The sequence below is a fragment of the Amaranthus tricolor genome, chromosome 8 (genome assembly GCF_026212465.1).
Source record: "Amaranthus tricolor cultivar Red isolate AtriRed21 chromosome 8, ASM2621246v1, whole genome shotgun sequence".
Taxonomy (NCBI): Eukaryota; Viridiplantae; Streptophyta; class Magnoliopsida; order Caryophyllales; family Amaranthaceae; genus Amaranthus; species Amaranthus tricolor.
Window position 1 is genome coordinate 20,860,620 of NC_080054.1, and position 20,197 is coordinate 20,880,816.

The 20,197-nt window shown below is 29.9% G+C and overlaps 1 protein-coding gene across 4 annotated transcripts; it reads left to right on the plus strand.

Annotated features, from left to right (window-relative positions):
- Window positions 1–1,679: 1,679 nt before the first annotated feature.
- Window positions 1,680–19,562, plus strand: LOC130820732 (protein PIN-LIKES 7-like). Of its 4 annotated transcripts, none has more exons than XM_057686226.1 (11): window positions 1,680–1,821; window positions 11,005–11,195; window positions 15,928–16,007; window positions 16,496–16,620; window positions 17,098–17,222; window positions 17,435–17,593; window positions 17,674–17,772; window positions 18,076–18,176; window positions 18,264–18,316; window positions 18,402–18,587; window positions 18,989–19,562. In XM_057686226.1, the coding sequence occupies exons 2-11, from the start codon at window positions 11,061–11,063 to the stop codon at window positions 19,111–19,113; spliced, it is 1,188 nt and encodes a 395-aa protein (XP_057542209.1). In that variant the 5' UTR covers window positions 1,680–1,821; window positions 11,005–11,060; the 3' UTR covers window positions 19,114–19,562. The 4 variants fall into 4 exon arrangements, with proteins under 4 accessions (XP_057542209.1, XP_057542211.1, XP_057542208.1 ...); XM_057686225.1 differs by lacking the exon at window positions 1,680–1,821 and adding an exon at window positions 4,202–4,399; XM_057686228.1 differs by lacking the exon at window positions 17,674–17,772 and having other exon boundaries at window positions 1,708–1,821.
- Window positions 19,563–20,197: the final 635 nt, after the last annotated feature.

The following is a 20,197-nucleotide window of genomic DNA, read 5'->3' on the forward strand; positions in this document are numbered from 1 at the left end:
AAAGTCAAACTAAAGAAATATCAAATTAGTATCGCGCCAAGAAATAACATTGAGGATAGTGCCTTCAAGATGAGGAACACACACAATTCCATGTTGATGATGTCAGCTTGACACCCAAGCTACTTTGGAATCCCTCAGGACAACTTATTGAGTGTCGTGATGAGATAGATTTAGCTCCAACAACTGACCGAGAAGAAAAACCTGTTGATGAAGATCTTGTATTGTCGGTTGATTAGGAAACATACGATGTTAATTATTATAATGATTTATATGAAGAAAATTAAATTTGTTATCTTTAGTATTTGTATTATTTGAATTGAAATATTGTATTTACATTTGAATTTAATATAAGTATTAAATTATTTAGTATGTTTTATTGAATATATTATTGAATATACAAAAAAAATATAATAAGTACCCCTTAAATATTTTGTAACTAAATTTTAATTTCAAAAATAGAAACCAATAATTCGAAAACCCGAGAATTAACATATTCAATAACTAAGTAACAATTTCAAAATTTTGAAATACGCAGCTAATATAAAAAGGAAAATTTGTTTTGAATAATTTCACTTATTGTCCATTTGTTGTGAATAATCTTTACTATTGATTATTTTTAAATAACACAATACCCCTTTTCAAATTTTAACCGACTAAGTACTGTAGATACGTATTATCAGTTACTCGAACTTCTTCTTCGTCCTTATGATTCTTCGTTGGTCTACTCCTACTTCTCTTTGATGGTAGGTACCTAAAGTAGCTAGTCAAATGGTGTTGTACGTCAACAAAAAGTATACAAAGGTAATATTATATAGAAATAAGAAAAAATTACTTAGAATAATCTAAACCTTTTTTATGATTTCCCTACAATAATATCACCTATTGATTAACCATAAATAATAGCCTAGAGTAAACTTAGGGCCTACCTAGATTGGGGGAGAAAGGGGTAGAAAAAATAGCCCAGTAAAAAAAGCTTATGCTAAGGAGCCTGGATTACATGTAAATAAATCAGCCGAAAAATTTTACCCTCAAAATTGGAGTAATACATTTCTGACCCCACCTTAGGGTAATGTTTTGAGTCATGAAATAATCACCTTCATTACACTTTTGTCAGCCGCTTGTCACGTGTCGACTCTTTCCCTAGTCTCACGTGTGCCACTTGCTTACACTCCTGTCGTAAGACAAGTCAAGCAAACCCCAAAGGTGTATTGCTAAACGATGCAGTTGGTGTGTTTGTGTAGATTTGGCTAAGACTTTGAGAAGATGTGAAGTAAGTAGGAACACAAGAGTTGGGAAATGTAAGTGAGGTTTTTGTATTGCACAAGGAAAGCTTTTCAAGTGAACTCTCAATTGTTAGGTACAAATGAATGCCTTGGGGTATTTATAGGCAATACCCCTTACTACTTGTCCTAATTCTAGAACATTCTAGCCTCCTTAAATGGAGGGATCTAGATTACATCTCTCTAGAGAATTCTACACAATTACAAGTGTTAAGATACTCTAAAGTATGTACAAGAGTTGCCTAGAGAATTCTAGACATTAGATATTTACAAAGCTCCTTCAAGAGTTCTCCGGAACCTTCTAGTGTGGGTTGTTCTAGACCTACATGCTCCACAAGCCTGTTGATGATTCCGGAAGTCTCTATAACCTTCTTTTGATGTAAGACACCCGAATACCAAGTTTCGTGCCTCTGCCATGTGTGGGGACTACGAGCCGTGCGTGACACGCTGCTTTCTCTCCTCTTTATAACTATGAAAGCTTTGTCTTCCTTCTCCACCATTGTTGAAGATTAACTCATATTCTAGAACTGAAAAAATCAAGGTAAATAATCAATCTCTCCTCCTCAATAAATTAATGTATGCTTTACTTGATTTTCTTAAAGAAAAACTTAATTTAATGGATTGTTAATTTGTTGTTTTGTTTTGCTTTGTTTGATTTTTCATGATTTTCTTCTGATTTCTTATCTTACTTATCATTTTCGTTTGATTTAATTTCCGATTTTATATTTTTCTTGTTCTTTGCTATATTTTTCATGTATATCGTTTTCGTTTTGAGGATTTGTTAAAGAGAACCTTCAAGTTCATTTTTTGAAGATACCCTATAAATTACTCATATCTCAATTTGTTCAACCTCCGATTGCATCTTAACACAACTCATCCGTAGAACAATGCGTATTTTTAGTCAAGAACAAAATACCGCCTGCATATAATATGCAGATCAATTTATTGATTGTGAAATCAATTTATTTATACTGAAAGCAATTTATTGATTGTGAAATCAATTTATTTATACTGAAAGCAATTTATTTAATAATAATATGGACTATTGTGCAGATTTTATTGTTGTAATTATTGTAAGTAATAATGCACAAATTGAGAAGTTGAATTTGGTGTTGAAAGCTCCAAAAAATTCAAAATCGGATTTGTGTGAAGAATTAGGGAAAATTTATAGCCTTTCAAGAGCTCAAGCATTATTCTTATGTAAGAAGATGAATAAAGATGAAAAAAATATGATTTTCTTATGATGATTTTAGATCAAGCGTAAAGCAATTAGTTGTTATGAACATTTACAATTGTTTGAAAAATATTAGTATATTTGCTCTTGGATTTTTATAAAGTGCTTAATTCATAATATTCTCTATTATAAATATCAGAAAATTTTATCCAATAAACTATCTCCCCTTACTACAACGTTTAATGTACTCTTTCTTCCCAAATTAAATAAATAGACAGGCCCTTAATACAGATTAATATGAAGTTAAACACTTAACAGAGACATGCATGATTCATGTCTAATTGGCAATCACTTAGTATGGCCATCATTTACGAAACTCTGATTTAAGACATCACGTCATCTCACTTACAGTATTTGATTCCTCAGTCAATTGCTGTCCAACAAGTTCCACAACAAATTAATAACAAATGTAGAATATTTTGGAAATTACCTCATTCAACTTTATGTTTTTTTTTTTAATTATAATTATAATATTTATTTTTTGCAAATTGTATGATTTTAAAGTTTTAATATTTACGGCGTTTAGTCAGTTCTTCGGATTTTAACTACTAAGTCGTCGGAATTAAAAGTTAGCGTTATAAAAGTTAATACAACTTTAATTCGATAAAAATATTAATTTGCAAAACACCCAATTTACTCATATATATATATACTTCATCTGTTTCGATTTACTTGCAACATTGATAATACTTATACCATTTACTTATCTCCCTTAATTGGTGATTAAGTTTTAATTTATAAATCAAAATATAGTAAAGTAAAATCTTATTTAATTCGTTTCGATGTAAAGATTGTTAATATCAAATTTTTACAATTTTTTATTATACATAATTTGATTCGTCAATAACTTTAAGCTAGTAATATACTCCCTCAATAGGCCAATTTTAGCCGCCAGATAATACTTTTAATTGTATAGTATTTTTAAATAGAGAATGTCATGTGAGGCAACTACATACTTTCTATATCACTATCATTTAGCATTTTTTTTTTCATTTTTGAAATAAATTTATTATTTTCTTTTAATATCATCAATATATTATAGCTATTTTTAATTTTATTTACACAATTTAATCGTTCTCTTCGTTTATTACTAAATATTTATCTCTTCTCTAAAACATACATTTCCCCTTAATATTAAATCAAAGAGACAAAAGATTACGTCTATAATTATACTAAGCAAAATTCTTGTTTGAGACAATATCACTGTAATTGTTTCCATACATGGATTGAATAATCAAACTGGTACAATCATTATGAATTTCTTGTTTTGAGGTTATTTCACCGAAATACAATTCCTCACAAGAGTAGCACTAATATTGCCTCCAATTTACAGCAAATGTCTCATTTGATGTTTTGATAATATTCATGGATCATTTTTAATTTATATTTTATTCTTAACCTAACTGTCAAAATATCATTCGAAGGGGGTAGCGATAAAATAAAAAAGGTGGCGACAAATAAGAATCGAGTATTATATATTCCTATATGAGTGATGGGATAACACCAAAAGTAAGCAAAGTCGAATTGTACAACTCTATTTGAAAAACGAATAAATATTGTAGTTCAAGTTGGTTGGATTAGACCTCCAAATCCAATCAAGCTAAATTACTTTTAAATAAAGAAAAGTAATTATTAATAAAAAAATACTCCTAATAAATCTTTGTTTTTTAAAGTCAAAAAATGAAGTTTGTTTTTAAGAAATTAGGAAACCTGTCTGTCTGTCTCTTCAATTATTTTTGGAGGTCTCTCTCACTCTTTCTTTCTCCTCCTCTCTAAAAATATAACCCAACAAAATCATACATACCCCATTTCTTCTTCGTCCCTTCCTCTTCTCTTCTCTTCTGTCTGTTATTTGAATCTTTGAAGGCCATTCAACTTAATTCAGGTTAGTTCTTTATTTTAATTTCTCCTTCATAATTTTTTTATTTCTTAATAATATTCTAATTTCTATATCATTGAAATTATACATTCAATTATGGGTGCAATGGATTATATTTTTCTTTTTTTTTTTTTATGCTTGTTAAAATGTGGAAGAATCGATTTATATGCCTGTTTTTTCATTACGTATTAATTAATTAATAGTACTACTTACCTAGCTAGATAATGCTTGTTATTTAAAAAGGTTTTCTTTTTATTTTTATTTTTTTATGATTCTTATTGAATTGGGCGAAGAAATTGAAAAATTAGCTAAAATTGGATCCTAAGACTTTGCCTTAGAAAGATATGGATCTAAAGCATTAGCAAAACTTTTAAGCCAGCTCCAATGAGTTAGGATTTTCTCAATTACTTAAAATGTTTTAGTTTTTTTTTCTAAAATAGACGTTAAAATGTTAATATAAATAATAGAGAAAAATAATAGAAATGATTTTAACACAATTTATATAGATTTAAATCCAAAAAGTTTTTATTTTAAGTTAAATATTTAGCGTGGAGTTTCATTAATTATGTGTTTGGCAATATGAAATTTCTTTGAATATTGAGAAGTTTCATGAATTGTAAAGATATTTATTTTCTTAGAATATTTAAATTTTGATATTTGATTCATTTACATGGTTATTGAAATTTTATGAAATTAATTGAATTTTGCATTTTTAAATTTTGATTTGCTGAATATAGTATTTGAGCAAATTTAGCATTTGTAAATAATTGAATTTATTTGAAGTTGTCAAACATGCTATTAAGGTAACTTGATAGTAAGGTTTCAAAGATTGATTTTGATTTATAGTCTTATTATTATTATTATTATCATTATTATTATTATTATTATTATTATTATTATTATTATAAATGGTGATATTTGATTGAGTTATTTGTTTAGATATGTGCTAATTATGGAGTATTATATTTTTTTTTGGAAAAGCTAAAAATTATTCAACGATAATAATATTAAACAATAAAGTTTGAAACAAAATAAAAAGTAAATAATGACATACCACATTTTAATTTAATGCATAATTTTTTGACAATTTTATTTAAATGCTATTTCAACTAATAAAATTAGATTTTAATTATATAATTCAAAATACAACTATTTCTGCATTAACTATTTAAAATGAATCTAGCTACTCTTTATTAAGTGTACGCTCAAGACTAATTTTTTATTGCAAGAAAACAAAAATGATTAAAAAAAAGGATGAATATTATAAGTGTTATATTATTTCATGTAGTTGATATTAATTTTTTAAAACTAATATTCTGATATTATTATTGTCAATAACATGACTAAAAAAAATAAATCATGATAAACTAGTACTATATTTTGTTTGTTTATAAGTACTTAAAATATTTATTAATATACCAAAATTTTCAATTAGTCTATAAAGTAATGTGAAATTTTAATTTGTACGAGTTAATTACTCCCTACTCCCTAATCCTATCTAGAAGTTTCTTTTCTTAAAAGTACATTTTTATTTTATATAAAAAAGTAAAAACAAATATTTCTTATAGGAGACCTATTCAACATTGAGAGTTTTAGCTAGAATTGGTACCTCATTTTTTTTAATTTAAAAAGGTTGGTTGTGAATCTTTTGATTGAAAAATATTACTCTTTGTTGCAAATGCTATTTTAGGATCATATTTTTTCTTGAGAATCAAATCTTGTTATAGTTAGAGTCTTAGAGAGCAATTCCAAAAATATTCATGTGTATTCTTTGAATTAACAACATACAATAACAATAACACTTGGCACAATTATAAAACTTTATTATGAAATCGAAATTATTTTGTATACAAAGACTTACGCATGTTACGTATATAGAATAAAATTAGGACAACCCAAAAACAAGAACAACAACTCACGAAAAAAAGACAAAATGCTACTCGGCACTTGCTGCTCGTTCGAGCACAGACTGCCTAACAACTTCTAGTTGGTTGCTTTGTTTGATCAACGTGTCTCAGGGTTTCAAGTGCACTAGTCCTAGTCTAAATGCATGTCTTCCTCCTCAATGTTACTATCACGAAATAATCTATTATTTATTTCTAAAAATGACATATTTTATCAATTTATAAAATTAATAATAAATTGATATTACTAAAATTATAGTCAGTCAAATAATTAAACAATTACATCAGTAGATTTGTTATGACATCTTAAATATAAAATTAAGCATGGTTAATTAATTATATTTAGAAAAAGCCATGTTCTCCAAGACAAGTGAATTGTGGTGCAACTTTGAACACATAGAGGTGTATAGTTGAAGAATGGTAGCAAAATGTTTAATAGTTTGTAGTTTTAGGAGTAGATGTGGATAGTTGCCAATAAAGATCGTTAATTAATCATGCATTTAACGTAAGCATTTGGTTTCAAACTGTCTGCCAACTTATTTTTTCAATTTTTATATACTTCCACCGTCAACTATATAAATTTAAATTTTATAAAAGATTGATGTAATTAAAATATGTAATTAGATGGTTCAAATAAGATCTCAATTAACTATATTTTCCTTACACATAAGCTTAAAGTAATGAATAGTGTCAAAAATATCAATGTAGCGAGTGTTTTAGAATAGTAAAAGTATTATATTGTGAGTGCATGTTCCATGTTGGGCTATTATTTAGTTGACTTGTTTACCGGCTTAAGTTATTAAATGTAATTTTTTTTACAAGCTAGAATTATCAATTGTATCTATTGGTTTTTAAATTGATTGAATAAATCGATTAATATGGAAAATTTTTGATAAAATTAATTATTGACTAGTTATTAGAAAAAAAAAATAGACTAACAAAAACAAAACTATTGAAAAATGAATTTTTACTTAAAAATTAGCTTAACAGTTGGCTGTACAATCATTCGCGAAACACTTTATTTTAACTTCTTAAGTCAAAATCTAAAAATCAAAAAAAAAAAAAATGGAACTAAAAGTCATTTACAAAACAATACCTAAAACTAAACAACCTTTATACATGCACCTCGTGGGAAACCAATAGGAAATAGCTTTGGATTAAGACTTTAAGAGTATCTTTTGTTTTTTTATGATGGGAGTATATTTGTTGTTTATTGGTGGTCAAATTGCTAAATCATGATTATTCAACAAAGTAATGCGCAATTGTTTAAGGTAACTAGAAGCAAATACGGGTCGAACATAAGGAGTGGAATGCGAGACTTAGGGCCACTTAGGTATTGGGATAACATAAGATAGGGGTAGATGATGATTTAAACTATGATTGTAACTAACAAAAACAATAAAGAAAGAAAACACTGGGGTAGGGGGTGACTTACATGCAATGGACTTCATATGACATGTTAAGGGTCTACTTTGAGTTAATTGTAAAGGTGTGGATTCAAATACAAAGAGCGATCCGATCTTGGATCGGACTTGAGAGCGCCTTCGAGAATCTCATTCCCCTTGCTCTTGTGAGCGAGAATAAGGCCCACGGGCAACAAATATCCAACAACCCGTCAATCATTCCCTACTCCCGTAGACGAAGGGTGAAACTCCCAATCTATAGCGTGAGTGCAAGGTTCAACTCTCGTTGATCCCTTGCCCCCAATTCCGATCATTGAAAGAGGTCGGATCTCCTAGAAACCCAACTCTCGGGCAATCTAAGTGACCTTAACACAATAAATAGAGTAACCCACTTCTTGGGTTCACAGTCAAACCAACATCAACCATTAACTACCAAATCAGTCCATATGCAAAGGTTGGATCAACCATCAACCCTAAAAGACTACTTACTACTCATACTATCAATATATCTAGCAATGACTATAAATGCTAACATGATGATCAAGCTACTAAAATTAAGCAAAAATATAGTATAACTCAACAATGGGAAAAATCACAAACTATTATGAAATTGCAAAATAACAAAGGAATAATGTGATTGAAGCAAGAAGGAATATACCTATAAAGTTTGAGAGTGATTGGTAACTAAAGATATAAAACCCATAAATTGCAATAGCTTCAACTCTCAACAATAGAGGTTGAGATGAACATAAACCCAAAATAGTGAGATAATGGAAAAGATACTTGAAGGAATTATAATAAGAAAATAACTTTGGTTACATATTGATTGAAATACTAAAATATTAAATTTAGGGTTCTTTAAACTAATGAAAAACATAATAGAAAGCTAAAAATAAGAACAATCTAAAAAGGATAAGATTAAACTATGATAGGGCTTCCCTTTTGTTATTACATCAAGCCTTATATATAGGAAAACACTCCTCATGACTTAAGACCTCTGCCAAAAATAGACATTATACCCTTAGAAGGCAGTCCAAATCATAATTGGGCCATAGGGAAATGTTCACTTGAATTGAAGAAGCCAAAAGTTCAACTCGAGAAGTGATCAATCAATCGATCTAAAGAGATCGACCGATCGATCTCAGCTGCTGGTCATCATAGATGCATTGAGCTCTCGATTTCAACTATTGTCACCATGAACTTTCTGGATTTGAAAAGAATAGGATCGATCGATCGATCTAAAGAGATCAATCAATTGATTTCATGCTGCTGCTACATACTACTTCTGGAAATACTGCCAAATGAGATCGACTGATCGATCTCATCAAAATCTCCCAAAATGCTCATGTCAAGGTCCTCTTGCCTCCTTGCGTTCAAATGAGTGCTTGGGACTATCTCCTATCCTCGGTTTAGCTCCGTTCCCTCTCCAAAACCTCCGGAGGATTAGGGGAGCATCGTCCCTAACTTGCTTTGCTCGGAAAAAGATGATCAATCCTGCAAAAACGAGTAAAATACAATATACCCTACACAAGGGCGATCAAATCCTATAAAACTAACAAGAAAAAACAACAATCGCATGAGAATGTAAACTAAATAAGCATAAAACAGGGTAAAATGGATAGTTATCACTAGACAATGATGATAGAGAATTTCTTTGAATCGGTGGATTTATTACATAATATAATAATTATAAAAGGATATAATAATACATGAAAATGTTTTAAGAATTAATTGCTATTCGTTGATGGTCACTCAAAATTTAAAAAAAAAAAAACGCATTTTGTTAATCATTTTAAGTGACATATTTGTTAATCATTTTAAGTGTTTATTATTTTGTGATTTGTGAGAATTCTAATTTTAGAGTTATCTTTTATAAATAACCTTAAAATTGAAACAAATTCCAAGGATAGTTTCTATTGTATTGTTGGTATTTATAATTTGTCATTTCTCTTTCTATTCTTGCTCTGGTACCTTCCTATAAGTTTTTCTATGTAGTATTTTTTATATTTGGCTCGTTTTACAAAATTTGTTATATTTTTATTTTGGGCCATGACATACACTTTTTCTTAATTCTCATTCACTTACCAATTAAATTATCTTTAAATCTTATCTGTATATTTTTTTTACCCATTTTAATCTATTTTTTGGTGTTGCTCAAATTTTATTCTTGAATGCTTCAAGATTGAGCGAGTTATTTAATTAATAAAACTTGAGTTTTTTTTATATGTAATTGACTTTTAAATTGTTATAGTAGCTAAAACAATAGATTATTTCTGAGAAAACGTTTTTTATAAATGAAAGATGATTTTGAAAAGGAGGGCTACATAGAATTAATTTTTTTGTTGAATTTAAATTAAATTATCCAATTAGGCGTTCCATAAATAAATGCATATATAAAAATTATTTTGTTTCTTTAATCTTTTTTATATTTTTGAGATTTCAATATGGTTTCAATTAAACCCACTAAATCCTAATTCTATTAAAAATTCCAATCTTTATGATAAAAAAAAAACCAAAGTAAACTATATAATTTAGAGTCCTTATGATTAAGAGCATATGTCACAAAAGGAAAGGAAACTACTTGAGCTTTGAATTATATCGGTTAATAAAATTCATTGAAAATTTTCATTTTGGTTTAGTTTGTATGATTTGAACTTTATTGGTATATATCCAACTTTTGATCATTTATTTGAGATTTACTTTTTATGATTTCTAATATTTAGTTGAGTGTATTTCATTTTCTGGTTTCTTAATTTGGTTTCTTGGAGTTTATTAATTCTATTTTATTTAATTTGGTAAAAATTCGTTTTCAAAAATAAAATATCGAATTAGTCGTTTGCTTTGATAGTCGGTTTGTTAATTTGCTTTGTACAAGAGGTAAGTTGACTGCACATAAGCTAAGTCAGATGAGATTTTATCCTAAAATTAACCGGTAATAAAAAAATAACTCAGCAACCCTATGTATTAGTTAACATCTCTCTAATTTATTTTCCAAAGAGAACTCACATCCTTGTGCATATATGAAACGTGATATATAATATCCTAACTTTAATTTGTATTGGTTGGTTGTGTGATATCAAAATAATTATTAGCACATTTTATTGCTTGCTAATTGTATAAATATGGATTGAAAGGAATTAATTGGGCTATCTAGAGATCAATTAAATGTGGATGCTCAACACTAAATTAAAAGCTGTATATTTCGTAGAAGTTTCTTAATACTTTGTACCTTTTGCAAGATTTATTTTTTTCTGGCCCTACACTTATTTACTTATTCTCATATAAATCACTAATTTTATTGCAGGAAATATTTGAGAACAATTTATTTATAAAATTTAAGAAAGAGAAATTAAGTAGAAAATGGGTTTCTGGTCACTGTTTGAAGTGGCTTCAATGCCCATTTTACAAGTTTTGATTATCAGTGGATTAGGGGCTTTTATGGCTACTGGCTATATCAACATTCTTACTGCTGATGCTAGAAGATCTTTAAACAAGGTATGTTGCTGCTATATAATTTCACTTGGGAGTAAGATATGTCAACTAATAATATGTGTTAAAAAGGAACCAACTCAATCAAAAGTTTAAACTAATGGTTGAGGCTCCGTGATACATTATAAGAGTATACTCTAACACGTTCCTTTACATCAGAGCCCATAGGGCGAGAAGTGTCGATGCGCATAGGCGCTGAACATTCCACTTTAAATGAGGGGTGGTTGAGATTCGAATCCGTGCCCTCTTGTCACGTTGGCTTCTGATACCATGTCAAGAAACCAAATCAACCAAAAGCTTAAACAGATGGTTGAGACCTCAGGATATGTTATATACTCTAATAATATAATATAAGGCTTACAAATTTACGGGGTGTTGTAAGATTGAAAAACTTTGCACATGTTCAGAAACCAAACTTTTTCAAATCAAATACTTCCTCCTATTCTTCTAATTAGTCTCATTTAATTTTTCACTAATTTTTAGGTGGGTTAAATGAGACCACTTAAATAGGAGAGAGAGAGTGAATTAGTGAATTGTTAATAATTTCTTATCAGATTAATGATTCCCTCCAAAATTTTAATTTTTCCTCTCAATTTCTGAAAATGGATAAAAAAAAAAATCAGACTATTCATAAATGGTCCAATAATATTGAACATCTAATACAAGTCCCAACTAATGCATTCATGAACTTATACATTACATCTAATAATGATGTGAAACTTTATTTGGGAGGCAACAACCAAAGACTCAAAACAGAATTTGGGAGGGAACAACTAACATATCCAAAAAACATAATGTCCTCTATATATACTCCATTAATTGCACACATTATTGCACACCTAACAAAGACAACGAGTAAAACAAAAGATGTTACTCCACATCAAAAAACCGAAATTATGCAAAAACTGGCTATCATCCATAAACAAAAAAGGAAGACCAGAGCTTGGCACAATCAACAAGCTAGCTAATGAATTTTGACTTTGTAGAAAAATCATAACAAGGTTTTGGAAGGAAGTTCAAAATTAAATCAACAATACCATAGTAATCAACTTGGGGAACAAGAGGATTAGAAGACAATCATGTAACAAGATTCAATTTGATGATGAAAAATTCAAAAGCAATTAGATGTGAACTCAAGACAACGCAACATTCAGTGGAAAAACAAATGGGGTCTCATAATCAATTGTATTTAGATGGAAGAAGAAGAAAATCATAAGGAAGCACACAAATCCTCTAAAACCTGCCCTTACGAAAAAAAAAAAGTTGCACAGGTTATTTTTTGCACTTTCTAAGTGTCACTATGATGAACACATTGATGCATATAAATTCAAATCGCAAGATAACATTATTCATATAGATGAAAAGCATTTCTATCTACCCCGTGAAACACAAACTTACTATCTTGCTCCGGGTGAAGTAGAACCACATAGAGAAATTCAATCTAAAAGATTTGTTCCTAAAATCATGTTCATGTGTGCTTTAGCAAAACCAATGTATGCATCTAATGATGATGTGATTTTTAATGGGAAGATAGTTGTGTGGTCTTTTATAACTCAGGAACCTGCAAAGAGGAGCTCAAAGAACAGGAGGAGGGGAGAATTAGAAACTAAACCAATTCAATCAATCACTAAAGAGCATATGAGGGCAATGCTCATAACCAATGTCATACCAACAATCAGAGCTAAATGGCTTAGTGTACTTTCAAAAGACATTATCATTCAATAAGATAACGCAAAGCCTCACATAGCACCCAATGACAAGGATTTTGTTGAAGCAACAAAAGATGGATTTAATATGCAACTTGTGCAACAACCATCAAATTCACCTGACATGAATGTCTTAGATCTTGATTTCTTTAGATCTATTTAGGCATTATAATTTCAAAAGGCAACATACAATGTAAGACAATTATTAAGAGCTGTGAATTTGGCATTTGAGAATTTAAATCCTCAGTCATTGAGATTTGTGTTCATTACCTTACAAGCTTGCATGATTGAAGTCATAAAAAGAAAGGGTGGTTTTGACTACCACATACCACACATGAACAAAACCAAACAAGCAAGAGATGGAACGTTACCAGATTATATGTCAGTGGACAAAGTCTAGTTGGTGAATCACTTTAACACTTACTAAGGTGAGCTTTGCAACAATTAATGAATTAGTTCAAATGATTAGGTTTCAAGGGGTGGTTGAAGTGAGTGAACCATAAATCGAAGTCACACAAGGCAGAAGCAACATGTACAACAACAACCAAACAACCAGCATCATATAAAGTAGCAAGGGAGGAATGCACGTTTTGGACAGCAACTAACAGCCAACAACACAGCAATCAACCACACAATTTTTGGACAACTTTTGGATATATTTTGGGAAGCATTTGTTTCAAATTCAAACAACAAGTATAAAAATTTATGTTGTTTATTGTGAAACAATTGTATTAAAATTATTGTGAAATGAAAACAGTGGTTGTTTAGTAGTTACTCGCAGGTTTAATTTTCATTCATCATTGAGTTAAAGCCTTATTTTTATGAACATTTGGTTTTGGTGGCAACTGGTAGCCTCCAAGATCAAATCTGGTGGCAATACCAAGCCTCCTACAATCAAAAAATAAATACAATAATGCTTTGAATGTGGCCTAGAATATTTTCCCTCACTTAAGTTCATTAGGCATGTATTCATTAATGCATCAATTCAAACAAGCAAAAAATTCATTTCATCGCTAATCAAGAAAAAATATGCAATCAAAAGACCATAAGCATACTTGTAAGCGGACCAAGGCTATCAAGCCATTCTTCATCACAATCAATTTCAGCAAATATTACAACATCTATCAAGTTATACTCATGGTTAGGATAGTCAGGTTCTGGAGTTTAGGTGGGTTTCAGAATTCAGTTCTCGACACAACGTGGATTAGTGTCAACAAATGATTCATAGTCATCATCAGATTCATCAGGATAATTAGGGTAATCATCATCAACCCTTTTAGGTTTATCATCATCAACCCTTTTAGGGTTATCATCATCAAGAACCTTACCAGCGTTCATCAAGCTATAACAACAAAAGATGAAACCAAAATTAGTAACCCAAAATCATAAACAACAAAACCCACAAAAACAAAGAACCAACTGGAAAACTAAGCCAGACATAGAACTAAGTTGATGAACCAAAACACGTGAACAAACAAGAAAAAAAATCAAATACGTAATGAACCCAAAAATTTGGAACGAAAATCAAAAACAACAAAAAAAAGAACAAACCCAGATCCGAAACAAAAAAGAAAAATCATCAAGAACAAACCATCAAAATGGAAGAACCAAAAAAACAAGAAAACATAATAAAAAACAAGCAAACCCAGAAATGTTGAACAAAAAACAAACAAACCAGAACCAAAAGAATACCAAACAAAAACTGAGATCTTGATCAAACAAATAACAAAAACAAAAAAAAGGGGAAAAATCCACAGCAAGAACACAAAACAAATACTTAGATCTTGAACAAACAAAGAACAAAAACCAAAAAAACAGAACAAACCCACAAAAAGAACACATACCGAAAACCCAAAACCCACAAACAAACTACAAAATCGAAGCATGCACATGAAAAAGGAAATAAACTCAGATCTAGAATTACGTACTTAGATTTCGATGAACAAACCCACAAAATCGAAGAACAACAACAAACTGAAGAACAACAACAAAATCGTAACATGCAAACGAAAAATCAAAGAAAATGGAAGAACAAGAGAGAGAAAAACTAAAATAGCATACCTAAAAATAGAAGAAAAAACGAACCCACAAAATCAAACAACAAACCCAGAAGAAAAAGAGAGAATATCAAAATCAATGGGTTAAGGTTCTTGAAAATCGAAGAAAAAAGATAGAAGAACAAGAGATAATAGCAAAATCAATGGGTTAGGGTCTTTGAACATCGAAGAACAAGAGAGAATAGTTGGTTAGGGTTCTTGAAACTCCAAGAACACACCCAAAATAACAAGGGAAGGGAAAATGGGTTTTATAAAAAGGGAGGGAAGGTTAATTTTGGGTGGGTAGTCAATTAAGATTAATGGGTTTAATGAAGAATATGTAAGGTTTAATTGGGGTTGGTTAAGGTTAAGAAGGGGATATTTATAATATTTTAATGTGAATAAGGGTAATGTGGTAATAAAGACATGCCATAAATAGAAATAGAACTAATAGGGTGACTTAACCCTATTTGGAAATGAGACTAATAAGGAGATTATGAGGGAGTATTAAAAGTCGCTAACTTTAAGTTTGCAACTGTGACGAACTTAGTTCGCCACATGTAAAATATACTCTTTCAACTCAACCCACTAGTCCCATTTACCTTTTTCCTACTTATCGAGACAATATTTTAATCCTTAATATCTCTGATTGTACATAATTAAAAATTATAAAAAGTTGATATTAATAATCCTTGTATCGAAACGAATGAAACAAAATCCTACTTCACTATATTTTCACTTATAAATTAAGATTAAAGTATAAAGTAAGAATAACTAGTGAATAGTGATCAAAAAGTATATAGAACAACTCACAAGTAGGAAGAATAGGAGGGCGTATATAAAAAACACGAACAAACAAAAAGTTGTGCAAATATTAAGATCTTAATTATAATCCTAGGTTGAAGAAAATTGGTAATTGTAATAATTATATGGAATTTGTAATGGAAAATTTCTAAATTTTAAAAGAACATAAAATGTAGAAATTTTGAAATGCAGATAGTGTACGTGGTTTTCACTCCAGCACTCATGTTTTCAAGTCTTGCCAAGACCGTTACGTTGCAAGACATCATTTCATGGTTAGCTTATTTTCTATTTTAATTTGTTGCTTTTAATTATTTGTTTCTTGTTTGATCTTTCCTACTTTTTTTTGTTGTTTTTTTCTTTTGTTTTTCGTTATTCTTATTTATTATGATTACGCTTCACAACACTTATTGAAAATATAATTTTTAATATAGCATATATATATATATATATATATATATATATATATATATATATATATATATATATATATATATATATATATATATATATATATATAATTACATAAAGTTAGTGTTCATGTGAGTAGATGATAAGGAATGATATATAAATGAGTCACGATAACTCAAAAAAATATAAATTAGTTACAGAGTTTTAATAAGACTAAAGATTTTTTCTACGACTTCTCTCTAATTATATAATTTATTAAAATGAACTGAAAATAAAAATGTAAATTGCATTAAATTTATTTATGATCACAAGTATATTCTTCTATATTTATATAATAAATCTGAAATTGCAGGTGGTTCATGCCCATAAATGTAGGGCTAACATTTCTTATTGGAGGAGCCCTAGGATGGCTTGCAGTAAAATTACTAAAACCTGGTTTACACCTTGAAGGTTTAGTTATAGCCACTTGCGCAGCAGGTAGTTATTTTATCACAAATTCATTTGATCAATTCTATTGGGTTGACCTACGTATATCGAATAAATGTATCAAAATGATTACTTACAATTTTAGAGTGAACAATTAAAAAAGTAAACTACTTATATATATATATATATATATATATATATATATATATATATATATATATATAGGTCCGTCTCATATTGAGACAGTCTTACATAAGACGATTTGTTATTTTAATTTAACTTGACTTAAATCTTGATGTTAATAAATATTCATTCCGTTAGCCTGATGTCATTAATTGGTTCTTATGATCTTATCTAAGCAAAATTAGGAGTCGGACCGACACAACCTAACTTCTTATAACGCCAAAGAGATTACTTTTAATTGATCCTTAATGGCAAGCATGACCTGAAAATTTCATCTTTAATATAATGTTAAGTCTAAGTAAGAGATTTTCTAATAATTCTTTTTTCTCATGTTTGATACACCAGCAAACTTAGGAAACCTTGTTCTGATTGTCCTACCTACTATCTGCCATGAAGATGGCAGTCCATTTGGGGATGATCATGATGCTTGTTCTTCTATAGGCCTCTCTTATGCTTCTTTTTCGATGGCGGTACGAATATACTCTTATTTAATAACAGCGCAAAATAACTCATTTTATCATATATTCTTATTTATATAAAGTTACAGATGATGTTTTGAGTCAAGGGTCAATAAGTAACAATCTTGTTATTATTACAAAAATTAAATTTGCGTACATTCAAACCCCAATATCCAGCTTCGGCAGGATCCATTCAAACTTGTATTGAAATGATATTTTTGCAGCTTGGTGGGTTTTACATATGGACATATGCTTTCCACTTGGTGAAGAGTTCATCTGAAAAGTTTAAGGCATTAAAAGCAGCAGAAGAGGACACTGAAAGGAATCCAAACAAGGATTTAGAAGCTAATCCAAAAACTCATCTTCTCAAGGAAGACATTCAGGTATAAGTTCTTTTCTTATACTATGTACAATACATAACAAGACTAGTTCTGATACCTAATTGGAGTACAAAAATTTGTAGGTAATTTTCGAGAAACCGAGTGTGCCCTTATGGCGAAAGGTCAGGGACATTGTACATCAGATCGTCGAAGAACTAATGGCACCTCCGACTGTGGCAGCAGTGAGCCTCTATTGTTATGCTTACGAGGATCTAGGCAAAGTTTGTCTAGGCCATAAACATTGTCATATGTTTCACTAATCTTCTCGTGAATTGCGAATTGAAATAAGCGAATTATAGTCGATTTTGGGCTATTCTTGGGAAAACTTAAGTATGAATTCAAAAGGCGAATTAGATAGCGAATTATATAACACTGTGTGTAACATATAACACAACAACTAAAGAATCGAGTTGGTTTATTATACATGCAGAGATGACTGTTCGGAAAGTCTTATATTAATATATTGAATTCGCCCCTGGTTTCAGGTTGTAGGACTCGTTTTTGGAGCAGTTGCTTGGCTGAAGAATCTTGTCATAGGAGATGGTGCTCCATTTCGAGTGATTCAAAATTGCCTCATATTGCTTGGGTATGTATATACATATACTGATATTTACAAGTAGAGACCGATACAAGAAAACAGCTAGAACAATACCTGATATTAGCCCTTGTGCAGGGATGGAACTATACCTTGTATCACACTTATACTTGGTGGAAACCTGATTCAAGGTAACTTATGTCAGATGATCAAATTATAATCTTTGCTTATCTTAGAAAAATGAAGTGAACAGACATTAAAACTTTGTTTGAACAGGATTAAGAACAGCAAGAGTAAAGCCGAGGGTGATTTTGGGGATCTTATTTGTGAAATACGCGCTGCTTCCATCAATTGGAATTGGAGTAGTGAAAGCTGCTGATAGTTTGGGCTTCCTCCCACCAGACCCTTTGTATCGTTTTGTGCTGATGCTTCAGTTCGCACTGCCTCCTGCCATGTCGATTGGTTAGTGATTAACTCCTATGCCGTTTCAGCTGTCGTAGCATGAATCATCCAACAATGAACTGATCTAAAACCCGATTCAAGAAAGTGCCTTCGGGTTTTTTGTTAAATCTTGATCGCCATTGAAACCTGGAACACAAAATCACATTTTAAGCCTAGAAATTACATCGACAACAACTAACATTCGATTAACCCAACGCCCACCATGGGCTCGTATCTACGAGGGGTCTGAAGGGTCGGATGACACAACCTTACCCTTATAATAACAATCATCAAATTCACATTAATAACAATATCACATGGTTTAATGAGCATTTTATGATAGTTCATCATAGTCTGAAACCAACGAGCTATTAATGCGTGTGTGTTGTTTTGCTTACGGATGGTTGTTGGGCGCGTTGCAGGAACTATGACACAGTTCTTTGAAGTGGGAACAGAAGAGTGCTCAGTGATATTCCTATGGACATATGCATTTGCAGCTCTTGCACTTACTTTCTGGTCTACTATATTTATGTGGATCCTGGCCTGAACAACATTTCCTATAACAATCATACTATTATGATTTTCCAAGCAAAAACAACATGAAATATCCTGTAAAATTGTCACGCAAATTGCTTAAGGACCCACCGAATTGGAAATTTCGAAGGCACGAGGAACAAAAACGATGCATACGTAACTCTGCGTAACAAAAACAACAAGAACGCGCGAGCGTTACATCCAGAAAACATGGTGATCAAATACAGAATGTAGAATAATTCTCCAGGCATATGATTCAAGCTGCTCACACCTTTATCATTTTTTGTAGCCTTTTCTTTTTTTCGAAATAATATTGTAGAAATTGATGATAGAAACATAGTAAAATCTTAATTGGAAGGTTTGATTTCCTTCCGGAATCCCTATATCACTGGTATAGAAACACGTGCAATGTACGGTTATTCAAATAAAGATATAGAAGTATTATAATTTTTAACCATGATATAATTATCTTTTATCAAGTTGAAATTTACACTTTAAAAATGTTGTAATCAATATAATTAAAACAAATTAAAAATAGTTATATGTGTTTCAATTTCCTTTAAATAAAGTGTAACACTTCGTCCCTTTAGGTCAGTGGTAAAGAAAATTTGATTCTTTTAAGAAAAAATGTAGATATTTGATAATAATTGAAGAGACAATAAATGATATAAAAGAAATTTAAAGAGACTTCACATATATAGATGAAATAAATAAAAAGTGATGGTCCATGTCTAAAAATAAAAATAAATCAAAATGAGTGAAATAACAAATAATATTAAATAAATAGGATGAAGGGAGTAATTTTTTTTTTTTAACTATTTTCGCTTCCTTTTCTTGATTTGCACAGAATATATATTTGAAACTAATTTTGTAGGACATGGATTAGTTTCTAATACACTATTAAAAACACAAAAAATAGATAATTAAAAGTATACAAATATTAATTAATTTAAAAATACATCCCACGGTTTACATCCGTCTGACTAATATTTTTAAAAAATTTTAATTTCTTATTCAATAAGTTTTTTTATTAAGATTTATATACAAAAAATCTATTATTTTTTAATATCTTGTTTTGTAAGTTTTATATTAAGATT